Source organism: Copadichromis virginalis, linkage group LG17, assembly GCF_057382275.1.
Source record: "Copadichromis virginalis isolate Kocher_CV1m ecotype Utaka linkage group LG17, C_Virginalis_male_GT1.1, whole genome shotgun sequence".
NCBI lineage: Eukaryota > Metazoa > Chordata > Actinopteri > Cichliformes > Cichlidae > Copadichromis > Copadichromis virginalis.
This window is the reverse complement of record NC_140634.1, coordinates 6,729,432-6,756,423: the sequence shown is the minus strand read 5'-3', so window position 1 is coordinate 6,756,423 and position 26,992 is coordinate 6,729,432. Positions and strand designations below refer to the sequence as shown.

At 42.4% G+C, this 26,992-nt stretch overlaps 1 protein-coding gene across 7 annotated transcripts in view; it reads left to right on the top strand.

The window, feature by feature from the left end:
- Positions 1-9,267, top strand: part of lrp8 (low density lipoprotein receptor-related protein 8, apolipoprotein e receptor) — a 180,806-nt gene extending 171,539 nt beyond the window's left edge. For 3 of the 7 annotated variants that reach the window (XM_085437756.1, XM_085437750.1, XM_085437748.1), the window contains one exon: positions 1,615-9,267. In XM_085437756.1, coding sequence (XP_085293882.1) covers positions 1,615-1,916 — 302 coding nt within the window. In that variant the 3' untranslated portion in view covers positions 1,917-9,267. The remainder of the gene's footprint in view (positions 1-1,614) is intronic. The other 4 variants (XM_085437754.1, XM_085437749.1, XM_085437753.1 and 1 more) reach the window with 3 other exon arrangements.
- Positions 9,268-26,992: the final 17,725 nt, after the last annotated feature.

Genomic DNA, 26,992 nt, shown 5'->3' with positions numbered 1-26,992 from the left:
AGATCTCTTTCATCCCTAATATTAACAAGTTTGATAATTCAGGGGAGCGCTAAAAGATTGTAAAGCTATTTTTTTTCTCTTTCCAGTCTCTATAGTTGAAATATCAGCTCATTAAAATAACCCCGGAGACTATTAACCCTTTCCGCTTTATCCTTTTTTTGTCCTTCTCCCATTTATTGCCACCACAAATCTTTTTTTTTTTTAGCAGCTTTGAAACATTAATGTTGGAGGTCCACACGGGCTGGATTTCTGCACCCCAGCTCTCCGCTCATACCCAGCAATGCACCACACCCACCCACAGCTCCATAAGGGGAAGCAGCCCAGCAATGATTATCAGTTTTAGCCAAAGACAGGCTGTTTTGCCACTCGCTCATTGGAGATAAATTTTCTAAATGAGAGGAAAGCTGATGGGGTTTTTTTGTTTTTTTTCCCTTTAAACCATTGAGCATTTAGAGAAGAACAAAGGAGGAGCTGGGGTTTCCAACCCAGCCACGAAGGAATCTCAAGTGTCTATCTAATAAAGTCGCAATTAGACAGGCGTACTGTAGCGTAGGAAAACACATCTATGAATGCAGGCACACATATCCAAACCTCCTTGACTTACCTCTGATTTGGGTGTTTGCGCTTTCATTATACAAAAACTCTAAAGCATGCACTGTACACACACACACAGGTCCTTGCAGGGCAGTTATGCTGATATGGTAATGAAAGAGGAGAGACGGCGCTTATCTCAAATCCTCCAAATCCCAACCCTTTCCCCGTCTTCTCTCCTCCTCTTACCCTCTTCTTATTCTCCTCCCATAACCCCATCCGGACACTCCAGATATTAATTTTTCGGTGCAATAAAATACAAAATTATAAATCATTGCCCAAAATTCTGTTTTTTGAGCAATGCGCACCAGGATTATATGCTGATGACAATTAAGCAACCTTGTGGGGCTTTTATTCAAAAACAAGGTCATAATCAGTGTCTTCAGGGCTTGAATGGTTACAGATTTAATATAAAATGCCAGTTTGGTTCAGTGTGCCCACGTGTGTGTGTGTGTTGGAATGATGTTTATGTGCATGTGTACCATGCAGACATTTATGTTGCATATTGTGTGTGCATGTTTTTGATCGTTTCGTGACACTGAGGGGGGGATATAATGCAATGAATGATTAGTTCCTCTTTGAAGGCTCATTGTTTCTCTAATAAATGCTTAGATTTTTTAAAATGCAGATACAGAAGACATACGGGGGATGAAACATAAAAAGCTCAGCCCACTAAATTTATAGAAACAGATGCATAAAGTGCCACCAGTTTTTCTAACAGTTTCAGAAAAGTGGACTGCTTCCCCTTCAGGTTCATCTCCTTGTGCACCTCTGGACGTTTTCCAGAAGGCGAATATTTCCATGGGTTTTTTTTTGTTGTTTGTTTTGTTTTGTTTTTAAAATTTTTGAGAAGCTGTTATGCAAACAACATTTCAAAAACCAAAACTGAAAAATAATGAGCCTTCAGGTGAACAGTGCAACGTGTGTTTGTGCGTGAGTGCTTAAAGCGCCGCTCTGTGTCCCCCGGGCTGTGTTAACGCTCCCGCCGTGTGTTGTTGTTGTGTGTGTGTTAAACACATGCAGTCCCTATCCTTGCCACAGTGGTCATCGGATTGCTCTGCACCGGTGGATACCTGGTCTGGCGCAACTGGCGGCGCAAGAACACCAAGAGCATGAACTTCGACAACCCAGTGTACCGCAAAACCACAGAGGATGACGACGACGAAATCCACATCGGGCGTCAGAGCGAGTCCATCGGTCACGTCTACCCAGCAGTGAGTGGCAGCCACAGTCAGCCATTCATAGCGCTTCCTCTAGGGGGCGGCGTCACAGACAACAACTCTCACTGGTATTCGGGGGCGCCGATGCTCTCGAACGCTAAGTGAGAGGTACTGCGGAGGAAAGGAAGAGGTGTGAAATATTTGTAAAATGGGAGTTGGCACGAGGGTTTGGAAAAGCCCGTTTTCTTGTACATGTCAGCCTGGTGGAAAGAAAGAACAGGCTCGCACACGTTCACATATCATTTTATTTCTTTATGTTTTTGAAGTAATTACCGAACACACCTGTCACACGTACACGTAAACCCTCGACACACATTTCGTTCACCTTCAGCGACCATATTCATGCGATACATCCCTGCTGCCGACCCGCCATCCCATTTATTTGTGCATCGTGTTAGTGTTTTTGGTTGTTGAAGTGAGTGATCCCCATTTCCTGACAAAACCCTTGTGCACAGGCAAAGCATTATTCCTTTGCTTCAGAAAGGTTCAGCAGCCAAGAAATCATGATTAGTGCAGATGAGATGCAAAAAAAGAGAGGTGAAAGAGGAGTTGCTCTATAGCCACTGCTCACAAATAAATTGGACATGTAGAGTAGATAGTTGCGTCATAGCATTGAACTAATGCGATTTTGTTTTGAGGTCACACAAAATTTGAAAAAAGGAGCACAAATCAGGATGAAGGACTCTCTCGAAATACAATTTATCTTGCAGAAACCATAAATCTCAGCAACGCAATTTCAGGATTACCCTGATGACTTCCCATTGATGTATATGCAGTTTTAAAAGTCACTGGAAGCGGCATTTTCTACAAACCCTGGATACAGTGGCAGCTGCAACACGTAGCAGTAAAGTAAAATGCCCTTAAATCCAGACTGTGCGTCATTAGAAGTTTATGACATTTACCGAATATGCTTCTTGTTTTGGGTGTCAGAGAGCAAGCGGCGAAGGGCAGCCAAAAAGCATAAAGGAGGGAGGGCGAGACGGGAGTCTAGCGCTTTGATCTGTTGGCATGGTAACACAGATTTCTTTGTGTCACCCCGGAGAGAAAGAAGGCAAAGAATTCTGGGTATCACTGGCATGATGACAGGCGGGAAGCACGCTCAGACAGACCCTGAAACAGGTGCACGACTGAGTCATATTAAGATTCAAGGTCGAAGTAACAACCTACCCTCGCGGAACGAGAGAGGGGGCTTTACTCCTTCTCTCTCGTTTTCCCAGTTTTATTACAAACATTTGTACAAATCTTATGTATTGCCTTTTATCTCTTTAGTGGTTTTCTTCCTCTTCTTTTCTCGTCCTAACTTTTTCTTGCCCTTTGTCTCAGTGTGGCAGCTCGGGCAGCCAGAGAAATCAGGCTTGCATTATGTGGGCCAGACTTTCGCAACCGTAGGCAGGCAGCCTGCATTCCTCGCTACGAGCAGCCAGGGAAGGAGGGGACAAACAACACGTTGGGGGGGGGCTGAATTGGAAAGAAACGAAGACGAAGGTTGGGGAGAGGAGGCAGAATAGTGAGAGGGTATCACATAACAAAGCTGCCATTTTTCTTCTGGGTTCCACCTAGACTGGAATCTTGTCTCCCTTTCTCCTCTTTTTCCACTGAGCTTCTCTATTTTCATTCCCCGCTGTTCTATCTCACTTCCTTCTCCTTAACCAGCCTGTTGTGGTAACGGTCTTTTTATCTGCTGTTTGCAGCGCGTGGCACTCAGTCTGGAGGATGATGGCTATCCCTGAGGGAGGAGGGGGATGCAGCCTGCACCCCTGCGCTCCCATACTGGCCCCCTCCTCTCACCACAGCCTCTAGACCACTACAATGAGGCCAGTACAACGCAGAGGAGAAAAGAAAAGGAGACCTCATTTTGCCTCCCTGTTTTTAAAGAGCAGGGATGACATGTACACCTGTTAAAGCCCACCTCCATCTCCTACCGTCTCCACTGGAGTAACACTACTACCATTATTAGCTACTACTACTACTATTAGTTTAGTAGCCTCTGCTCTACTCCTCTCTTCTCTCTGCCTCTTGTTAGCACCAGTGCTACTCAAAATGCTGCTTGATGATGATATTGTCCATACTAACCTCATTCAGCTGTCTCAGTGCACTTTGTAAATAAAAGGATTTCTGGCTGCCGTGCAAGCAGGAGAAGGCGGCGTGCATCATTTTAAATTCCTCGTGCTTTCACTGTATTTATTTCTGTTGCGTTTGCTGTTGTAAATATGTGACCAGCACCTCTCAGTGCACAGCAAGTTTGGAAGGATGGTGCAGTACAGTGGCAAGCAAGGACGCTGTATTTCTTCATTGTCATGTAAAGAGACCTTTTTGAAGGGGTTTGTTGCAGGGGGGTGTCATCCTTTTTCACACCTAGTCCCTCAAATTTGCCCTTTCACTTACTGTAAAGCTAAATATAGCCAAGGAGAGGAAAACTGATGAGGTCGTCGTACATTTAGAGGTGATTTTGGGGATAAAGGAGACTTTTTTCTTTCTTTTTTTTTTCCCTTTGCAATTGAAGGGTTTGTGCTACCAGAGGGTAGTGCCTCAAGGCTGAAAGCAGCAGGGTAGAAAAGGCAAAGGATTATGGGTAATCCCCTGGCCTCTGCCATCAGAGGTGTACATACAGTCAATAATGAACTTGGGATTGTTTTCCTGTTTGCACTGAGTAGCAAGAATCCCACATGTGTTTCTGAGTCTTCATTTGCATCTGCCAGCGTCAATATTCTAGCAGCGAGAACATATTCTTTTGAATTGATGCAGGGAATTGGATGTTAAATAGTTGTTTAGTGATCGGATTTAAAAACATGTAAGTGCATGCTGCACTTGCTGTATGGGAATCCTGGAGGAAATGAAGAGTGAGATGACAAGCTCATCACAGCAAGAAAACACAGAGGTGTTTGACTTTGAGTGACCCCTTAAACATCAGTCCCAGCTGGAGTTTTTTGTTTGTTTGTTTTTTGGGATGAGGTGGGGTGGGGGGCTACCTTTACTCCCCCTTTTTAACAATGCAGCTGTGTGTTTTCTGGATGTGATGCTGTATTTCTTATGTCTTGTCACCGTCTCTGTGCGGTGCGCAGATGAGTAACACACCGAGGCCGACTGAGCTGAGCGCTGATTTGAAAAATGGGACCTGATCTTCCTTGGCTTGCTTCGAACCAGCTTCCAGCCTATTGAATCGGTTGCGATTCATGCCAATGAATATTGTAATAATTGCTCATCTTGTGCTGGAATAGGGAATCACTAGAATAGCAGAACTGTTACAAGTAGTCGAGGCAAATTGCCAGCGTTCTTATTCAGGACATCGTTTAGTGTCCTAATTGAAAATTTGACAGTTTTAAGCACAGTTAAAACACATTATATACTCTGTAAGGCAGTTTTGGATGGTCTAAACTATAAATACATGAAACACTCGTCTTCCATTCTTGCCTAATGAATCTGATCAATGCTGCATGTAAGATCCTACATATTGGACTAGTAAATCCAATATGACTAAATAACACACACACACACACAAGTTCCCAATGCAAATGTTAAAGTCTTCCATCCTAGACTCAGTACGGTCTCAGATTATGTATTCATGCAACAGTTGATTAATGACGGTTATTATTCATGGATTTCACTATTTCTTGGAAGGCTTAGCTTCAGCGTAGAAGCTCAGATAACCACGAGGGAGGAACAGAAAGGCAAGGAAAACAAAGATGAAAGGTGGTGTAGGGCTTGACTGCCAGAATTTATACGCCGCCATATGTGAGCAGGTTTGTACTTGGAAGATGAACGGTGGGTCGTTTGTTTTCCCGGATTTCTGCCAGTGTTGGCATCGCCGTATTCTGACAGTCGCTCCTCTCGCCTCCCTCGAAAGGATGGCACTCTCTCCTCTCAGTTTATGAAGCACAGTTGTGTGAACTGTGTGTGACAAATAGCAAGCTAGACAGGTAAATCGTAGTCCTCTCCAGCAGCGCGCTCCCCCTACATCCATCTAACGGAGGAGGATCGAGCGCAAGGGGGAGGCCATCTCCCTTCATCTTCACCTTGTACAGATGAAGAAAAATGTAATGCACTGCACAGTGGGGAAGATTGGGACTCCACTCAGCATGACGTTAGACTGGTTTGTTAGTTTCCACCAGTGACTGCTTTTTAGGCCTTTAAGAATTGACATATATTGAACAGATTTGACTAAACACTGAAAACAATGATGTAGATTAGCCACTGCAGTTTTCATGCGTATAGGATCCAGTTCCCAAAGGAGAGATTAGGTAGTGATGGAAAAATCTGGATGTAAGCTATCTTTGTGAATTTAAGATTAAATAAATCACAGCTCCCTGAGCTGAGTCAGCTCTGCGTGCCAACACTTTCCTTCATGTCCATGTTTGCTTCAGGTCTAATCGAGTTCCATGCTGGAGGTGGGGGGGTGCAGGTAGGAGAATAAATTGCTTATTTATTGAGGTGTAGGAAACTTATTATGGCTACAGTGTGAAGACAGATTGGCTGGTCCACTGTGTGGTCACCTCAAGAACATTCGTCTATTCTGAAGGACATTGAAAGAAGTCCGGAACAGTTCTTTGTCTGTAACTATTCAAGGTAGTAATTGTAGTGGCAATGGAGGGCTTACTGTGACCATAGGCTCTCTAGACATCTGCTTCACTGTTGTTCCATATTTACAAGACTATTAAGGGACTAACCACTGGTGTGATGTCGGCTATAACAGCTTTTTTCCTCTAGGTCAGATAAGCTTAGAGTGCACTGGGTCACTATTTGTTTTTTAGTTCAGTGTTGATCTAGTAATCGCTGCTTTAGAGAACAAAGTGCAACATTATAAACGATACTGTGAGTTCTTTAACAATTAATGGGGAAATATACTGCACTAAAATGAACTTTTTCCTTGTAGACTGTGTTTACTGAATTGAAAATGTTGATGTACGTCTAAAAATGTCTTGCTAGTAAACTTGAAATCTTTGAGAAAAATGAGTTAATTAAATGAGTTGGTCTTGGCATTGTTGTGTTGTATGGATTTCTGAGTTACTGGAACTCACTACCTTTTGTTGAAGGAAGAAAACAGGGTACATTTGTTCTGGTGAAGTGAACGCTTTGCTATTTTACTTTTAACACAGAATCAATGCTGTCACCTAGAAATGACATTTATATGGTACTTAATACTAAAATGTTATCTGAAAGGCCGATTTTATTGGTTGATGTTGCATAGTTTGTCCACTAGAGGGCGCGTCGCAACTTCCCTGTTGGCGGTACTGCCACACGCAACAAGCAGCAGATCCAAACAACATCAGGCAGTGTGTAAATGAGTAAACAACTACATATCAGCTGATATGAGTTTATCAAATTTAAATCAGCAATTTTGACTATTGGTTTTAAGAATTAAGAATTCTATATCGTTCAGACGCTTGTAGATGCTAGGTTGTTTTGTCTTTTTGTTTTGTTTGTCTTTGAAGGAGAATACATTATGGTTATATACTAGAATTGGCAATCAGATGTTCAAGGTGAACAGATGGCATACAAAACAACAGAAGAGCTATTTTCCTTTCTGTTTTAGAGCTTTTAGTTGACTGCTGCTCAAACAGCTCTCACCTACAGTCCAAATAGAAACCAGAGCTAATATTTACATATATCAGAACTATATAAAAGGACTAATATGGTCCCTTTATATGTATAGACACCTACAGCTACTACATATAAAATGTGTTGCTAGAGACTGTGTTTTGCTTCAGTGTAGTTTCTAGGTGACAGGATTGAAATGAATATAAGTTGTTATTTTATGTAGAATGCATACTGTTTACACCAGCAAAAGCATATGTATAGGCATATTTATAATATTTAACTCCTTGATATTTAACTCTATTTAACTCATTCACTGATTGAGAAAACAAATATTCAGAACAATCCTAATGGACATCTTAAGTGCATAAACTGTGCAAATTGTTACTAAATCGAGGGAGGAAGTTGTTGCTTGTTATCAGCGTAAATAGTAAATACTAACAGTCCTGATAACCCCGATACAGTCTTCCTGATCTGTGCTCTCCATTTTATCGTACTGTTGCTTGTCTTTTCCTTTTCTGAGCGGAGACCTTACGTTGCTTTAACCACAATGCTCTTCTCACATCGCTCCACCGCTTCATCTCCTCGAGCACTGTATCAAATGTAATTCCAACTGTGAGTTTTAAAGTGTTTCTTTGGCTGTCGCACTGTTGAATTTTAGCTTCGAGGGCAAAGTCCACGCTGTTGTTTCTGTGCACTCTCATTCGCTTGCAACCCTCTCATCTTCATCTCACCCATGAACATCTTTCCTTTGGCAAGGGCTCTCAGTCTTTGGGTAGACAGGCACACAGTGGAAGAATTAAAGAAAAAGAAAACACTGGAGGAAATAACCTGAAACAACAACAAAAATAATAAGGAAGTCCCCAGAGATAGAAAGAAAAATGTGAACCAGCAAACCGGTGAACAATCACACTCAGCTTGGAGAAGCGGCCTCCCCCTTGAGCTACAGTTTTGGACTGTGGAAGGAACCCTCAGTGACTCTACTTGGATGGCACTTAGCTTTTGTTGACCCAGTGACTTTCCTCGATACACTGACTCCTCTTTTTGTTATGTGGGGAGGTTTTTTTTGGACTGTGTAAGTGAGTTGTAGTTGTTGCTCTCCTCCTTTCTCTGTCTCTCCCTCTCTATCTCCTCACCAGACTATTTCTAGTTTCATGTGTAATCTACTTGATGTTTGATTACTTGAAGGGGCAGCGTTCAGTTGCCTAGATTTTTCGAGCACTCTGTGTAAAATGAAGGCTTTCGGGAAAGAAGGTGATCTTTGTGTAAATCTTTTCATGGCTCGGGATGATGATGATGATGATATGTACAGGGGGGATGTTTTGATACGTTTTTATGGTCCTTCCACAGTCAAACAAGATGAAGAAATTGAAATAAAATCTAAGGCTCCAGATTTTTTTTTTTTTTTTTTTTTTTTGCAAAACTGTCCACCTACATTTTCTCAGAAATCTTGCTGATATGTCTTTGTCTGCAAGGAAAGATTAAAAAGAAAAGAAAAGGAAAAAAAAACATTCGGGCCTCTAACCATTCCTCAGCCATAAGACAGGCATTTTTTCTTTATGCTGTTTGTTGCACAAAACTTTTCAAAAAGCCTTCTGCACTGTGTAAAGAAATAACGTTCTTTGTAAGGGAGGAAATAAAAGTGTGGTGGGGTTGGGGCTCAAGGGGGGTGTCCAGTGAGTGGTACAGTCCAGTGGTTTTGAATCCTGACTTGTAAATAATACGTTTTCATACTGCAGAAATCTTTTGATAATGTTTTAAATGTATCTGTAAAAACAACAACAGCGGCAAAAAAACGGAGAAAAAAGATGTACATAAACTTCTGGGGTAAAAGGAGTGTAGACGATATATGAATTTATTTGTACACACGAGCACTGGATTTCTTTACTACTTGATTGTAACTAAAATTTAATAATCTGCCAAAGTGTTCCTGTATTACTTTCACTTCCATTTGTTCGTTTCTGTTTTACTCTCCTGCTTTTTAACAGCAATGCGGATTTTTAGAGTTTCCACTGTATTTAATTCTGTTTAAATTTAATTCGTCTTTTGTTAGTTTGGTTTTTTTTGGGGGGGTGGGGGGGGTGGGGGGTATTTTGGGGGTTTTTAAAGTGGGGATGGGGGGGGGGGGGGGGGAGGAGGAGGAATCATTTTAATTTATTGGTGCCTTGTTTTGTGCTCCTGTACACTTCTACTCTGTTTTTCTGTCTTCTGTGTCTGTTTGAGGGAGGGAGGGGGTGGGGGGGGGGGCTGGGTGGTTAACTGGGGCGGGTTGTTGAGGGGGGGGGAGTGTTGACAACTTAGCAACTTCTGTACTTACATTGAATATCTGTACTGTATGCCAAAATGGTCTCACTCACGTTTCTATGAAATCAAGCTGTTGATAAATATCTCTATATATTGATATATTAAATTTATAAAAACTGTCCAACCCTTTAGTGTGAATACTGTTTTCATTTGTATTTGTTTCTTCGTTTCTTTGTCTTTCTGTATGGGCTGACAACTTGTGCAGGCTGTGAAAGCTACTGTAGGTTGCAGCATAATGTATTAATCAAATTTATTACTCTCACTCTTCTTTGCAACTTTTCCTAACACTAGTTTCATCCATCCATCCATTCGCTTCCGCTTATCCTTTTCAGGATCGCGGGGGGCGCTGGAGCTTATCCCAGCTGTCATAGGGCGAGAGGTGGAGTACTCCCTGGACAGGTCGCCGGTCTGTCGCAGGGCCAACACACAGAGACAGGCAACCATTCGCACTCACATTCACTCATTCAAAAGTAAATGTCTTAAAACATCTTGACTCTAGGATTAGAAAACTTTACTGAGGATTAATGTGCAGCTCCAAAAAGTAAATAAAGGAGCACTTAGAAACACATCAGATCATGCTGGATGTCTATACTGACGTGAACTGCGTAATGTGTTAGGAATCAAAGGATGCCACATGGTTTAATGGCATCCCAGGTGATTCTTTTTTGGTTTTTGTGGGTTTTTTGGCCCTCACATGCTTGTATGCATGCCTGACAATGCTGGTGTCCTGGAGGATCTCCTCCCAGATCGTGACCAGGGTATCGCCAACCTCTTGGATAGTCCGCAGTGCAACCTGGCAATGTTGGATGGATCGAAACATCCCAGTCAGTGGTATTAATACCCTTCCTGCAGTAACTGCATGCATGCTCTCGCCACACGGGGACAGGTATTGTTGTACAGGAGGAATCAACTGGAACAGAGTAGTGTTTGAATAGTACAGGGCGTCAGTGGTAGACCTGACAATTCTGCACAGGGCCTCCTAAAACTTTTTTTTTTCACACCAGTGACCTGCTGGAGGTCATTTTGTCACACTAGTAGTGCTCATTTTGTTCCTCCTTGAACAAAGGTCCAAATACCGCTCCTGCTAAGGGGTTAAGGATCTTCTGAAGCCTGTTCCAGCTCTCCTAGAGTAACTGTCTGTCTCCTGGAATCTCCTCCATGCTCTTGAGACTATGTTGGGAGTCGGACTACGTGTGCAACCTCAGCAGGGTTCAGATATTGCCTCATCCTCCCAACAGAGACAGTGACCATAGCCAAATGCAAAACTTGTGAAAAAACAGCCAGAAACAATGATTAGGGACAAAATCTCAGTGACCTCCACCTGTAAAACAATTCCTGTTTTGGGGGTTGTCTCATTGTTGCCCCTCTAGTGCACCTGTTTTTAATTTCAATAACAACAAAGCAACTGAAACAAATTTTAAAATGACCCTGTGGTTTTAGGACAATAAATCATCTTTCTGCAAAAACAGCACTTGCCAGAAAATTTAAGTGCTTATAATCAAAGATGTTTTTCTAACCACCAGGTATAGTAGGACTGCGAGAGTATATAGACAGACACTACAGTGAATTCACATACACAGGTCATTTGGATGTACTCTGTTGATTATACAGTACGGGTGTAGTAAAGAAGTTACAGCTTTGAGTCATGGCAGAACTCCCCAACCCGCCCACCCAAAATGTGTTTCTGGCTCCTGCCAGCTTGTTCAGGAAAACTGAGTAGTGAGGTTTTTTTTTAACTGTGCTAAGTAACATTTATTCTTCATTCACATAAAGAGTGTACAGTGTACACCAGGAGTTGTATAAGTCAAAGACAGAAATTTGGTCGACTGAATTGAATAAAATTGAATGCAATTCTGAGCTAAATAAGCAGATTCTTTAGAAAGGGTTTACATCAGTGTCCTCAGGGTGTGCTTTTATGACTTCTATTAAATTTTATTGTCCAGAACAGAAAATAATGCGCTGTGATCAACGATTATGTGCAGACCTTTATGGTCAAAACATGTTGTCTCAAACTGAGCCAAAAGCAATGAGACGTTTTGTGTTTTTGGCGTTTTCTTTTAGGGCATTGAGTTCACTCAGTGCAGATGCTTTGCATTTGATATATTTACTTTGAAAACTCATTTGAGAAATGAATTCCATGCTCTTTCACTTCACTTCTTTTGTTGTCTAACCAGCACTCCCATCAGGATGTGGACCTGCCATGCCTTTGATATCAAAGACCACTTCACTTCCAGCATAGGTATGAGTTAGTGATTAATTCAATATCATTTATACAGCACCAAATCACAACAACAGTCGCCTCAAGGCGCTTTATATTGTAAGGTAGACCCTACAATAATACATACAGAGAAAACCCCAACAATCATATGACCCCCTATGAGCAAGCACTTTGGCGACAGTGGGAAGGAAAAACTCCCTTTTAATAGGAAGAAACCTCCGGCAGAACCAGGCTCAGGGAGGGGCGGGGCCATCTGCTGTGACCTGATGGGGTGAGAGAAGGAAGACAGGATAAAGACATGCTGTGGAAGAGAGACAGAGATTCATAACAAGTATGATTCAATGCAGAGTGGTCTGTTAACACATAGTGAGTGAGAAAGAAGAAGTGAATGAAGAAGAAACACTCAATGCATCATGGGAATCCCCCCGGCAGTCTACACCTATTGCAGCATAACTAAGAGAGGATTCAGAGTCTCCTGATCCAGCACTATATGCTTTAGCAAAAAGGAATGTTTAGAGATAAATAGTATTGCCTATGGCCACCTAAAATAAAACGAAATGAAATAAGCTTGAAAGAAGGGGTTTTGTGTGTCCTAAAGGGTGTTAAAACCTCCAAACATCTTTTTTCTCCTTTCTTTTCTATGTGCTAAAATATATATGATACATGGACACTGGAGATACTTGCTCTTTGTCCATGTTGTCGGGCTCACAGAGAAAAGAAAAAGACAAGTTTTTCTAAAGGTTAGCAGGAATGATCGGGTAAAATGGACTTGACTGTGTAATGGGGGGAAGGAAAGGAGATAGGGGACTTTTCTAGTCTATGGAGACATTTGTGGAGTGACATTTCACTCGGAGTTTGATGGATGAGCCAGCAAAAAGAGTTGGCACTATTTGGCCTAAGAGTTGTTCCGGCGTTGCTGTTGCTCTTCATTGAGGATTCAACCTGTGTTTGAAATGTGTGTTTTAAATCAGCTCTTGGCCTCGAGAAGACTTTGATTTAAAAACAAGTGTCCTTGGCATAACATTAGTCAGGATTGTTGACCGCCACCTTGAAAACCACAACATGCTGAGACTTTCCATGGCTAGATATCAATTTGGCAGGAAACAGTAACATTATGACTTTCCTGCTTTCCCTTCTTTGGGTTTTGTGATTACTCCCCTTGCTGGAGTGGGCGCTGTCTTAGCTTCTCATTAGTTTATCTCAAAATTCTCACACTCTTAAATAAAGAGAGAAGAGGCCACGCAAAACTGATCCAGGAACACAAACAGGATTTTTCCATTGATCTTTTTGTTACTAATGCACCTGGTGTCTCTAAGGCCTTTATTTTATTATATAAAATTCCAGAGGCGCATTGCTAAGATAAAACAATCATTACACAGCTAAAGCTTTCTGTGGTCCCCTGGGGATTGGCGCTGATTCCAGTAAGGGCCAGAAAGTGGGAAGAAGCCTCAAACAATTAGCCAGTCTGTCACAAATTGACACATTAATGCATGTGGGAAATTTAAACCTTTTATATTCATCCACCTAAAAGCAGTCCGTCTACTTTCATGGTGGAAAGAGGTAGAAAATCCAGATTTTTCAACACTATCCACACTACTAAAGAACATATTAATTTTCTCTGTTTGACCTGCTAGAATCCCTCGAGCAGTCGACTTTCACAGCACTGTGGTGGCAATCCAGCCTCACTCCACACCTGTAAGCTACCGCTCTCATTTTCCCTCTCTCTCTCTTCAACTATTTCCCTCTCCTCTGCTAAATGGAGCTCATGTCGGACTCTATTAGCTACCATTCGGAGTTAGTAGGGCATCCAGGTGTCTGAGTGCAAAAATCTCCTCTCTCCACCTGTCACTTAAAATGAATAAAATATTTGGGGTGCCTGGAGTGACACCTGTACTTATGAAAATGAAGTAGCACAGCTGACCTCAATGTCTAACCTCCCTCGCTCTCTCTGGAAAACTGTTTTGTCTGAAATTTTGGCAAAATTTTAGGTACAGATTTCCTGAAGTATCTTTTCAAACTGAATTCTTTAACATCAAATCATTATGTAGTTGTGCTAGTACTCTGTGTGCCTGCACAGTACATTTAAAATGTTCCACCTTAATTTCATTGCTAACTGGTGAGGAATTACAGCCATGTTTCCACACTGAGGACAGTTCAGTCAAAAGATGCTTTTATGAACGGGAGTGCCCCACTTAGTGACTGTTTATGAATTATTGCAGACAAATACACTGAATCTGATTGTGGAGTCAATTCCAGATTTGAAACTGCAGCTGTTAAACCATATGAGGCAGTCAAAGGACCTGTTAATGTAAATGACAAAGATATACTGCAAAAACAAAACATCAGAGAGACAGTGGAAACATTTGGAGTGTCTGAATGAGCACATACGCGACAAAATGAAACGCACACCTTGTCATAAAGACCTAGACAGCCATGGAAGATGCAAAGAAATCCTTTTTCTCTCCAGCAGTTAGTCATAGCATTATCTATATCTGCAATGAAGAGAAGACTCAGTGAAGAAGTGCAAATAAAGAGGGTTCACAACAACAACAAGTCTTCAAAGGCTTCACGAATTAAAATCCCAGAAACATCTTTAAAACCCTGGACCTGCTTTCTTTGGACAGACAAAACAACCTGTATAAGTATGACAGCAAGAAAAAGCATGTTTATGAGCTTAAGTTAGCCATTATTTCTTTAGGCAGGCTGTATGCTTTGCTGCCCCTACTGGCACTCTGCTAATGTCTGACCCCAAAAGGTACCCTGTGCATACTTTGGCTAAGGTTTTGACTCAACAGCAGCATCTGGCACAGATGGCAGGAACACAACAAGACCCAGGCTGCTAATCTGATTGCCTCTTTCCAACCAAAGACCAACTAATCTGCTCTTTTATTTTCAGATCACACACTTGGAAACATAGTGACACACTGCTGGATCTGTGTGCTTACATTTCACTAGTAACTCTCTTTTGATTATTCTACGTTACTGCCTGCTCTTGCTCAGCTCCCTTATTTCTTCTCCTCTAATTATCATCCTGTCTTCCATTGTTTCTGCCACTGAGAAGCAGGTTTATGGTGCTCCTGCGTGAGAATAATTTCACAGGATTAACAATTGAAGTGTTTCACAGCCATCGCATTAAAACTTAATTGTAAAGAATCATGCTTTTCAGCCCTTTCAATTTGCTTCAGTTTATCCCCTCATATCCTTCCCCATGCTTTCCCTCTTGCACCGTCTTTCACCCTGGTCTCTCTTGGTCCATTTCATTTTACCTCCATCAGCGTTTTTGCTGCTTCCTACTTTCCCGCCGTGGCATCATTTGTTGCAGTGGTAAGGTGTTTCTGCTTTGGGAAGCTTGCTTTTAATATGCCACATCTGGCCTCATAAAGTTGTTGCGATGAAGTCTGTCTCTGTTTAAAAATGCAGTGAACACACAGCCGCCCCTCTGCCACTGTCTCCCTCCTCCCTCTGCCTCATGGATGACAGTTTCTATTATCTCCCGGACAATAAGTTGCACAGATTAGCCATGCGGGCAGACAGGGGAGCGGGGATATGGCATAGCACGTGTGTGCATTTGTGTGTGTGTTTTTTGTGATTGTATTTGTGGATTTCTGATTAACCGCTTGTGCAGCTCTCAGTATTTGTCTTTTCCATCTCTGTGTTCATGGATGTCCTCCCAGCTGGATGTGTACATGTGTCTCTCTGTCTAACTACATGCAAGTATGTGTGTTTCTGTCTGAGTGTGAATGTGAGTGTGTGTGTGTGTGTGTGTGTGTGTGTGTGTGTGTGTGTGTGTGTGTGTGTGTGTGTGTGTGTGTGTGAGAGAGAGAGAGAGAAGAGAGAGCTACCGTGCCTGCAGTGGGACACGCGAGAGGAGGAGTTGATGGGCTAAGTGCCATTACCAGATAATTACAGCTAAAAGTCTCTAACGAGGACGGCTCATCATTATGGTGCTGGCAGACAGGCCACAAAGAACATCTGCAATTCAGATTAGGAGCACTTGCATGTTCGCTTTATGTGTGTGCATTCACTATGTGCCTCCCTTGTTGTTCCTCTCTTCCTCTTGTCCTGTCCATGCGACAGATTCACATTTGAAATTTAAAAAAGAAAGGAAAAAAAACAGCCTCTTAGAGAGCATTTGCATGTGTGAGGGTGCACACACACACAAATATGAACATTGTACATCAGTTTAATTGGCTGGTAAGGGGCCTCTGTGTGAGTTGAGTTTGAGGGCATCCTTACTCTACACAGCGATGTCTGTAATGGGCTCACTCTTCACTCTCTGTGAGGGGCTTATCCTCCTCCTAAATGTGATCTGTGGTGCACACCCGCAGTCAGCAGCAGGAACAAGCGCATGTGTAAGATGGGGGTACATAAAAAGAACAAAGCTAATATTTTACCCTTTTGTCCTACAGATATTATATTTTGCATAATTGTGAAAAATTAATCTAATTATTATTTTTTGCCTGCTGGGAAAGGCGAGGAGGTTCAGATCCTGATAACAAAGGTTTTTCTCTTAAGCCTTATCTTTGCAATCCACAGACCTCTAAATAGTTGCTGATGATTGTTTTTATTCATTATCCTTTATTATCCTTTATTACTACTCCAGTGGTTCACAAACTGTGGTACGCGTACCACTGGTGGTACTTGGGCTCCTTCTAGTGGTACGCGGGAAGTCTCCAGATTAAATAATATACCATGTTCGGACTGAGGGAACTTTTTTTTTTATGAAAAATTAAAATGTACAGCTCTGCTATCACTTCCAACATAAATTAAGACGGAAAACTAAACAGCAGTGACGTTTGTAGGGTTACTGGAGTTGGGCTAGCTGGTATATAATGATGTGCAATGTGGTGGCTAGCTACACAGCTATGTTAGCATAACATAAACACAGTGAAGCTGGAGGATGAACACTAACTTTTCCACTCAGTAAACGTTAACGTGAGGGTTCCCAAGGCTTAGGGATAAATGCAATCGCAGGATGCTGTAAACGGACCAAACTTCAGTCAGGAGAACAACTGAGATCCATCCACAATATGAGGTTAGTCATTAACTTACTGCTGCATGGGCTGGGCTGTAGTTACATCGTAATGTTTGAAAAACTGAGTTTTAAAATGAAAAGTGGTAATAAAAACCGAGAGAGGGTGACAGTGATCAATGCCTTTTTTATTTTCTTGTTTAGATTAACTAGAACAAGATACAAAGCATTAAAAAAACACAACAGCCTTAATAAACACAGAGTAGTTTGTTCATACGTCACCACTTAAAGACCAGATTTCCCACCTGCTGTGAATGTTTTAGTGCAGTACAATTGTTATTATTATAACTTGTCACATCCTGTTTATGACAGTTAAAATAGATAACATTTATATAAGAAATAAAATTGCCTCATATAAACTATATGTTGTTAAACAGGCCTATACTACTGTACTTTAATGTCGGTCATAAGGGTGGTACATTAAGAGCCATATATTTTATGAGGTGGTACTCGTCGTGAAAAGTTTGAGAACCACTGATCTAATCTTTAGCAGGTGTTAAAATATGGACATATGGCACAATGCAGTATGTCCCCTAGAGATAGGGTGATGAGTTCAGTCATTCAATGGCGGCTTAGATTAGAGCCACTGCTCCTCCACATCAAAAGAAGCCACTTGAGGTAGTTTGGGCTTCTGAGTAGGATGCCTCCTAGGCACCTCCTGGGTGAGATGTTCTGGGCATGTCCCACCAGGAGGAGGCTCCAGGGCAGACCTAGGACATGCTGGAGAGATTACGTCGCTCCGTTAGCCTGGGGAAAGGAAGGTCTGGACTTCTCTGCTTAGGCTGCTAGTCTAAGACCAGGTCCCAGACAACCGGAAGAGGATGGATGGACGGATTGATGTATGGGGACGGGATTAAGGGTGATGTTATGGTTATGCTAGGGTTAGGGTTAGAATAAGTCAGCAGGAAATGAAACTAAATTAATATAATGTTCTTTAAAATCGTGGACTATTGTGCGTATATTTGTGCACACGGGCAAAAGATGTTTGTGTAAAATGATTGCAAGCGGAACAACTCAAACACAACAGTACATCATCCACTACAGCTAAAAGCTTCATCACTCCCCGCCTCTCTGTTTGTAAAACAGCCATTTGTCTCCTGTAAAAACCAATCTCCAGCCTGATGTAATCAAATCAACCCAACTAAGTATTTTTATTGATGTGATTTTTTTTTCATGTGTCAATTGTTGGTATGATAAGAAAACTAATAGCAATAGATTTGATGTAATTTTTACACTAGCATATAATAGTCGGTCCAGCTCAGCTTTATTCACTTGCTGTCTCATTGTTTGTTTGCTGCAGCTGTATTTGGGTGAATGTGAACGGTAAAGAAGATGAAATAAAGAGCTTTTAGGGTTTGAAAGTCAGTCTTTAATTTATTATGCTTTGTAGCTGCCTTGTTTTAATGTCAACATTAAGCCATCGAAGGGAAATGCACTTTAAATGAGTTTATCACTTGTTTGATTTTCATTTCTTTTAATATCCATGAAACCGACACTTTAAAAGAGCACACTGCTTCCTCCATTAGTACAAATTAGATCATTTTCTGTACTGTGCCCTCACTTGTAATATAGAGTGATTATAATAGCTGTATTTTTCATAAAAATGTTTTGCCTAGAGTGACTTGATAATCTAACGAATCAATAAGGGAGAACATTTACAGCATTAATGGAATCAAAGACGAGGGAAAACCGAGTCTACAGTAATCTCAGGCAACAGCGCGAACAAAGGAATTTTTATTTTTTTTTAAGAAAAGAAGAATACAATGCTGATTGATAGCAGGTGTTTTCACACAGGCGTTGCCCCTGAGGAAATCAAGTGGTTAACATGGCTTATCATCAAGGTTATCCGATGATTGGCACTCCTAATTGTTCATTATGTTTGCTTCCACAAGTGGAAGAAAAGAACTCTGCTCTTCAGAGGAGACTGATTGCTGTGGAATATCCTGAAGCATTTGACATTTTGTCCCATCAAAATCATCAGCTGATCTTACTCTGACGGATGCACAGGATTAATATCAGAAATTTGTGTTGCCTGTTATAAACAGCGCATCTACTGCACTGTTGCTGTGCTGTAATAATGCTGCAGCTGAAGTTCCGATGTGAATATTAGTTTTAACAGTCATGGCTATTCCTTTATTTATTTCTAGACTCTATTAAAGTAGCTTTGCATCATTCACTTTGTTACGTCCCCACATGAAAGCTAGGCGAAGAGGGTGGGGGACAGTAACAGTTGGATCCGGGTGAAACAAAAAGAACACCAGGCAGAGGTAGTTAACACAAAATATATCTTTATTATAATCAATTAACTCAACAATCATATAAATAGTAACAACAAAAGGAGACAGCACCGCTGCTTTAATGATAAATCAGACAGGTCAACCCAAAGAGATAGTGACCACTTCGACAAAAGAAAACAACAAGGCTTCAACGGAAAAAGACAGCAACGCTGCTAGTAACAATACCCAGGCAGGCCAAACAAACTAATGGAGGCCGCCGTCACTTAAGGGAAAACACCACTCAGCTAAGAACTACTCACAAAGAGCCACGCACGGTGGGGCTGGTCACACACAGCAGGCCCTGCGACTCTGGGTGATAAGCACTGGACACAGAATGAGAAATACCAAGAGAGATTAAAGTCTGTTTAAATGCTCGGGATAAGAAGTTAGTTCCCTGGTCTGTTTGCACTGTTTTTGGGAGACCAAAGGTGATAAAAAACTTGATTAGCGCCTTAGTAATGTTTGCAGTGGTGATCCTCTGAAGAGGAATTGCTTCGGGGAACCGCGTGGACAAGCACATTATGGTCAATAAAAACTGATTACCTGCCCGTGTTCTTGGCAACGGACCAACACAATCGACCAAAACGTGTTCAAATGGCTCACCAACAGCAGGTATTGGACATAGTGGGGCGGGGGGCACAGTTTGGTTTGCCCACCAGTTGACACGTATGACAAGTATTACAATACTTCGCAACATCTTCCTTCATTGCCGGCCAGAAGAAGTGCTGCAGAATACGGTGATATGTTTTAGTTATCCCCAAATGTCCTGACCATGAATGGTCATGGGCTAATTGTAGCACGTGCTGACGCAAACTAGCCGGGACCACTATTTGTTGGGCTACACTCCAGTCCTCCCCTGGACTTGAGGTCCACCTGCGCATTAACAATCCATCACAAACAACAAACGTCTGCTTCCTGTCTCCTGTCGGACAATCACTCTCATCTATGGCGGCAAAACATTTGGCTAACGACGGGTACTCTTTCTGAGCGATAATAAGGGCCTCCCGTGTGAGGAGAGGGGGGCTGCTGGTTCAGGAGCAGGCTCAGCTACTTCTTGAGCCAGTTCCTTGGCGTCAGGACCCACCTCCTCCTCGGAGGGCATCACATCCTTTTCCAAAATAGAGCCGACCACTGACTCTGACAAGTCAACCACTTCTCCCTGCCGATGGGCGTGTGACCGGGTAAGAACACCTACAGGAAATACATCCGGGTGCTGCCGGCTTAAAACATCTGACAAAGGACTTGGGTCAGGAGTCTTTGTGACCTCTGGGGTAGGATAAACCTTCCCGCCTGCAATGTCATTGCCCATTATGAAATCCACACCATCAATTGGGAAGCAAGGACACACAGCTACAGGAAAAATACCACTTACTAGGTCACTCTGCACCCAAATTCGATGGAGGGGGGCAGGCACATAAGTCATTCCAACGCCTCTAACAACAACATCAGTGCCGCTGGCAGTCTTTTCATCAAAGGCAAGTGCACTGGCCAGTATGAGGGACTGTGAGCCACCTGTGTCACGTAAAATGGTCACAGTACGCTCATCTTCAGGCTCACCAGAGAGTGACACCGCTCCTTTGAAAATGAAGGGTTTAAAACATTCATCAGGAGTTTCAGTGCTAAGGGGTCTGCTAACAGGAGAAGTGATTTTAATCAGCCCTATCCCTTTTGGCTTACGTGGTGTTAAAGCTGGCTGTCTTCGCCTGTAGGCCTCGCAGTCTGCTATTGAAGCGCCAGATTTAAAACAGTAGAAACATTTCCGGTCTGACCTGGGACGAGGCACAGGTACCTCTCCCCTTGTGTCTTGCTCACCACTAGCCTTCACTAGTGTGTCGCATCGCTCATGCTTAACATGGACGAGTGCGAACTCGTCAGCCAGTGTCGCGGCCTGCTGCAACGTGGAGACCTTCTGTTCGTTCAGATATACTGCCATCGCTCGGAGATGCAGTTTTTTAATTCCTCAATGAGAATTAACTCCCGTACCGAAACTAGGTCTGCAGCTTTACAGGCCATACACCATCGGTCAAAGAGGACACTCTTTTCCCTCGCGAAATCCAGGAAGGAGCGCACCTGTCCAGCCGGACCAGGTGCGCTCGGGGGTTCTCGCCTTACAACCACCTTCTCCAACAACCCAGACACCAGAGCGGCCTTCAGCTCCGCTTTGCGTAGACCAGTGGAGACACTGATCCCGTAATATGTTGCCACCTCATGTGGATCCCTCTTCCTACAAACATCCAGCAGGGCAAGCGACGGCTCTGCCGTAAACCCAGAAATATCAAAAGTGGCCATGAAAACTCAAAACAACCTGCAAAACACAAGCTAACCACTAAAGGGCCACACAACACCTTCACCACAGAACCAAAAACAGGCAAAATAAAATGTGTTGTGTCAAGTCAACCATTAACTAAAATTCTGCCCACACTCCCCCCAGTCCTGCCTACTCAGAATTTAGCCTGACCTAGCTTCTGGAGCGTACCAGGCTCGAGGCCACTTTAAAGGCAAATCATCAAGTGTCAAAGGCACCGAAAAGCCTACCCTCAGAGAATTAATCCCCACCCGGGTTTGCTCCGAAAATAACAAAGGCAAAACAAAAAAACGAATGTCCGAAGGAAGCGCTCTGCGGTAGAGTATCACTTCCTGTTCCTGCTCAAACACAGTGGTGTTTCTGAGTAGTTTATTTGCTTAGCAATTTAATTAACAACTTTTAAATACATTCTTCTTTCATAGTATAATTTTCACGTGCTTCATCCGAAGCACACTTTCTGTGTACTCACTACCTAATTTATAGCCAAAGTATTCACTCACAGTCTCTGTACTGTTTCGCTAGCTTAGCTTAGCTCGTAGCCGACTCGTTAGCACCATGGCTACTTCACCTGTCCCTCCTGCACTTTCTTGCTCATTGTGTCAGATGTTTAGTTACTCCTCAGCCTCCTTTAGCAGTAATGATATCTGTAACAAATGTAGCATATTTGCAGCTCTGGAGGCCAGGATTACTGAATTGGAGACTCGGCTTCGCACCCTTCATTCACCTGTAGCTAGCCAGGCCCCTGTAGCTGGTGCAGCCGAAGATAGCATAGGCCCCGCTAGCTGTTCCCCGGCAGACCCCAAGCAGCTGGGGAAAGAGGGCGGCTGGGTCACGGTGAGGAGGAAGCATAGTCCTAAACAGAAGCCCCAGGTACACCACCAACCCGTTCATGTGCCTAACCGTTTTTCCCCACTCGGTGACACACCCGCCGGGGGTCAAACTCTGGTAATTGGTGATTCTGTTCTCAGACATGTGAAGCTAGAGACACCGGCAACCATAGTCAATTGTCTTCCAGGGGCCAGAGCAGGCGACATTGAAGGAAATTTAAAACTGCTGGCTAAGGGTAAACGTAAATTCTGTAAAATCATAATTCACGTCGGCAGTAATGACACCCGGTTACGCCAATCGGAGGTCACTAAAATCAATATTGAATCGGTGTGCAACTTTGCTAAAACAATGTCGGACTCTGTAGTTTTCTCTGGTCCCCTCCCCAATCAGACCAGGAGTGACACGTTTAGCCGCATGTTCTCCTTAAATTGCTGGCTGTCTGAGTGGTGTCCCAGAAACGATGTGGGCTTCATAGATAATTGGCAAACCTTCTGGAGGAAACCTGGTCTTGTTAGGAGAGACGGCATCCATCCCACTTTGGATGGAGCAGCTCTCATTTCTAGAAATATGGACAAATTTATTAAACCCCCCAAAATATGACTATCCAGAGTTGGGACCAGGAAGCAGACTTGCAGTCTTACACGCCTCTCTGCAGCTTCTCTCCTTCTGCTACCCCCCCAAAAACCCATCTCCATAGAGACTGTGTCAGCTCCCAAACAGACAAAAAACAAACTAAAAACCAGCAACAAACAACTTAAACATAAACAATTACAAAGAAAGAACAATAAAGTATCCACATCTGAACCAAAGAGTAAAACAGTGAAATGTGGATTATTAAATATTAGGTCTCTGTTAGTACATGACTTAATAATTGATCAACAAATTGATTTACTCTGCCTTACAGAAACCTGGTTGCAGCAGGATGATTATGTTAGTTTAAATGAATCAACACCCCCGAGTCATTCTAACTACCAGAAACCTCGAAGCACAGGCCAATTTTTCACACCAGCCTGTTAATTAATGAAAGACCAAGACAGACTTTTAATTCATTTGAAAGCCTGATGCTTAACATTCTCCACCCCAGCTGTGAAACTCAGAAACCAGTCTTACTTGTTATCATCTATCGTCCACCTGGGCCTTACACAGAGTTTCTGTCTGATTTCTCAGACTTTATATCTAATTTAGTTCTGAGCTCAGATAAAATAATTATTGTGGGTGATTTTAACATCCATGTAGATGCTAAAAATGACAGCCTCAACATGGCATTTAATCTGTTATTAGACTCAATTGGCTTCTCTCAAAATGTAAAAGAACCCACCCACCACTTTAATCACACTCTAGATCTTGTTTTAACATATGGCATAGAAACTGAACATTTAACAGTGTTTCCTAAAAACCCTCTCCTGTCTGATCATTTCCTGATAACATTTACATTTACAATAATTGATTACACAGCGGTGGAGAGTAGATTTTATCAAAGTAGATGTCTTTCTGAAAGCGCTGTAACTAAGTTTAAGAATATAATCCACCCACTGTTATCATCTTCAATGCCCTGTACCAACACAGAGCAGAGCAGCTATCTGAACGCTACCCCAACAGAGGTCGATTATCTTGTTAATAATTTCACCTCCTCACTACGTACGACTCTGGATACTGTAGCTCCTGTGAAAACTAAGGTCTCTAATCAGAAGTACCTGACTCCGTGGTATAATTCTCAAACACGTAGCCTAAAGCAGATGACTCGTAATCTGGAGAGGAAATGGCGTGTCACAAATTTAGAGGATCATCATTTAGCCTGGAGAAAAAGTTTGCTGCTTTATAAGAAAGCCCTCCGCAAAGCCAGAACATCTTACTATTCATCACTGATTGAAGAAAATAAGAACAACCCCAGGTTTCTCTTCAGCAATGTAGCCAGGCTGACAAAAAGTCAGAGCTCTTTTGAGCCAACCATCCCTTTAACGTTAACTAGTAATGACTTCATGAACTTCTTCACAAATAAAATTTTTATCATTAGAGAAAAAATTACCAGTAATCATCCCACAGATGTAATATTATCTACAGCTACTCTTAGTACCATTGATGTTAAGTTAGACTCTTTTTCTCCAATTGATCTTTCTGAGTTAACTTCAATAATTACTTCCTCCAAACCTTCAACGTGTCTTTTAGACCCCATTCCTACAAAACTGCTCAAAGAAGTCCTGCCATTAATTAATTCTTCGATCTTAAATATGATCAACCTATCTCTAATAATCGGCTATGTACCACAGGCCTTCAAGCTGGCTGTAGTTAAACCTTTACTCAAAAAGCCATCTCTAGACCCAGCAGTCTTAGCTAATTATAGGCCAATCTCCAACCTTCCTTTCATATCAAAAATCCTTGAAAGAGTAGTTGTCAAACAGCTAACAGATCATCTGCAGAGGAATGGTTTATTTGAAGAGTTTCAGTCAGGTTTCAGAGTTCATCACAGCACAGAAACAGCTTTAGTGAAGGTTACAAATGATCTTCTTATGGCCTCTGACAGTGGACTCATCTCTGTGCTTGTCCTGCTAGACCTCACTGCAGCGTTCGATACTGTTGACCATAATATCCTATTAGAGCGATTAGAACATGCTGTAGGTATTACAGGTACTGCACTGCAGTGGTTTGTATCATATCTATCTAATAGACTCCAATTTGTGCATGTAAATGGAGAGTCCTCTTCACACACTGAGGTTAATTATGGAGTTCCACAGGGTTCAGTGCTAGGACCAATTCTGTTTACATTATACATGCTTCCCTTAGGCAGCATCATTAGAAGACATAGCATACATTTTCACTGTTATGCCGATGACACCCAGCTCTATCTGTCCATGAAGCCAGATAGCACACACCAATTAGTTAGACTGCAGGAATGTCTTAAAGACATAAAGACCTGGATGGCCGCTAACTTTCTGCTTCTTAATTCAGATAAAACTGAGGTTATTGTACTCGGCCCTGAAAATCTTAGAAATATGGTATCTAACCAGATTCTTACTCTGGATGGCATTACCTTGGCCTCCAGTAACACTGTGAGGAACCTTGGAGTCATTTTTGACCAGGACATGTCCTTCAACGCACATATTAAACAAATATGTAAGACTGCTTTCTTCCATTTGCGCAACATCTCTAAAATTAGAAATATCCTGTCTCAGAGTGACGCTGAAAAACTAGTTCATGCATTTATTACTTCCAGGTTGGACTACTGTAACTCATTATTATCAGGATGTCCAAAAAACTCGCTGAAAAGCCTTCAACTAATCCAAAATGCTGCAGCAAGAGTCCTGACAGGGACTAGAAAGAGAGCAGATTTCTCCTGTTTTGGCTTCCCTTCATTGGCTTCCTGTTAAATCCAGAATTGAATTCAAAATCCTGCTCCTCACATACAAGGTCTTAAATAATCAGGCCCCATCTTATCTTAATGACCTTGTAGTACCATATCACCCTATTAGAGCACTTCGCTCTCGCTCTGCAGGCCTACTTGTTGTTCCTAGAGTATTTAAAAGTAGAATGGGAGGGAGAGCCTTCAGTTTTCAGGCCCCTCTTCTGTGGAACCAGCTTCCAGTTTGGATTCGGGAGACAGACACTATCTCTACTTTCAAGATTAGGCTTAAAACTTTCCTTTTTGCTAAAGCATATAGTTAGGGCTGGACCAGGTGATCCTGAATCCTCCCTTAGTTATGCTGCAATAGACGTAGGCTGCCGGGGGATTCCCATGATGCATTGAGTTTTTCCTTTCCAGTCACCTTTCTCACTCACTATGTATTAATAGACCACTCTGCATTGAATCATATCTGTTATTAACCTCTGTCTCTCTTCCACAGCATGTCTTTTATCCTGTCTTCCTTCTCTCACCCCAACCGCAGCAGATGGCCGCCCCTCCCTGAGCCTGGTTCTGCCAGAGGTTTCTTCCTGTTAAAAGGGAGTTTTTCCTTCCCACTGTCGCCAAAGTGCTTGCTCATAGGGGGCCATATGATTGTTGGGGTTTTCTCTGTATCTATGAAGTGCCTTTTGTTGTGATTTGGCGCTATATAAATAAAATTGAATTGAAAGAGCAAATGCTCAGCTAGACACTCCCTGTGCTAGCCGGGGAGAGCAGCAGCTAGTCAAATGACCCTCACACAACACACAAACACCTGTTCACACTCGTAATAAACTCAATTCCTTTCATTCCGATCTCGGATGAGCCCCCACTTTGTTACATGAAAGCTAGGCGAAGAGGGTGGGGGACAGTAACAGTTGGATCCGGGTGAAACAAAAAGAACACCAGGCAGAGGTAGTTAACACAAAATATATCTTTATTATAATCAATTAACTCAACAATCATATAAATAGTAACAACAAAAAGAGACAGCACCGCTGCTTTAATGATAAATCAGACAGGTCAACCCAAAGAGATAGTGACCACTTCGACAAAAGAAAACAACAAGGCTTCAACAGAAAAAGACAGCAACACTGCTAGTAACAATACCCAAGCAGGCCAAACAAACTAATGGAGGTCGCCGTCACTTAAGGGAAAACACCACTCAGCTAAGAACTACTCACAAAGAGCCACACACGGCAGACCTTTTCCATACCTAAACCAATATCACACACTGACCAGCACAAAAGAACTCCACCAGAAGCCTCTCCCACACCTCCACACTGCTCTTCTCCAGCTTATATCACCTC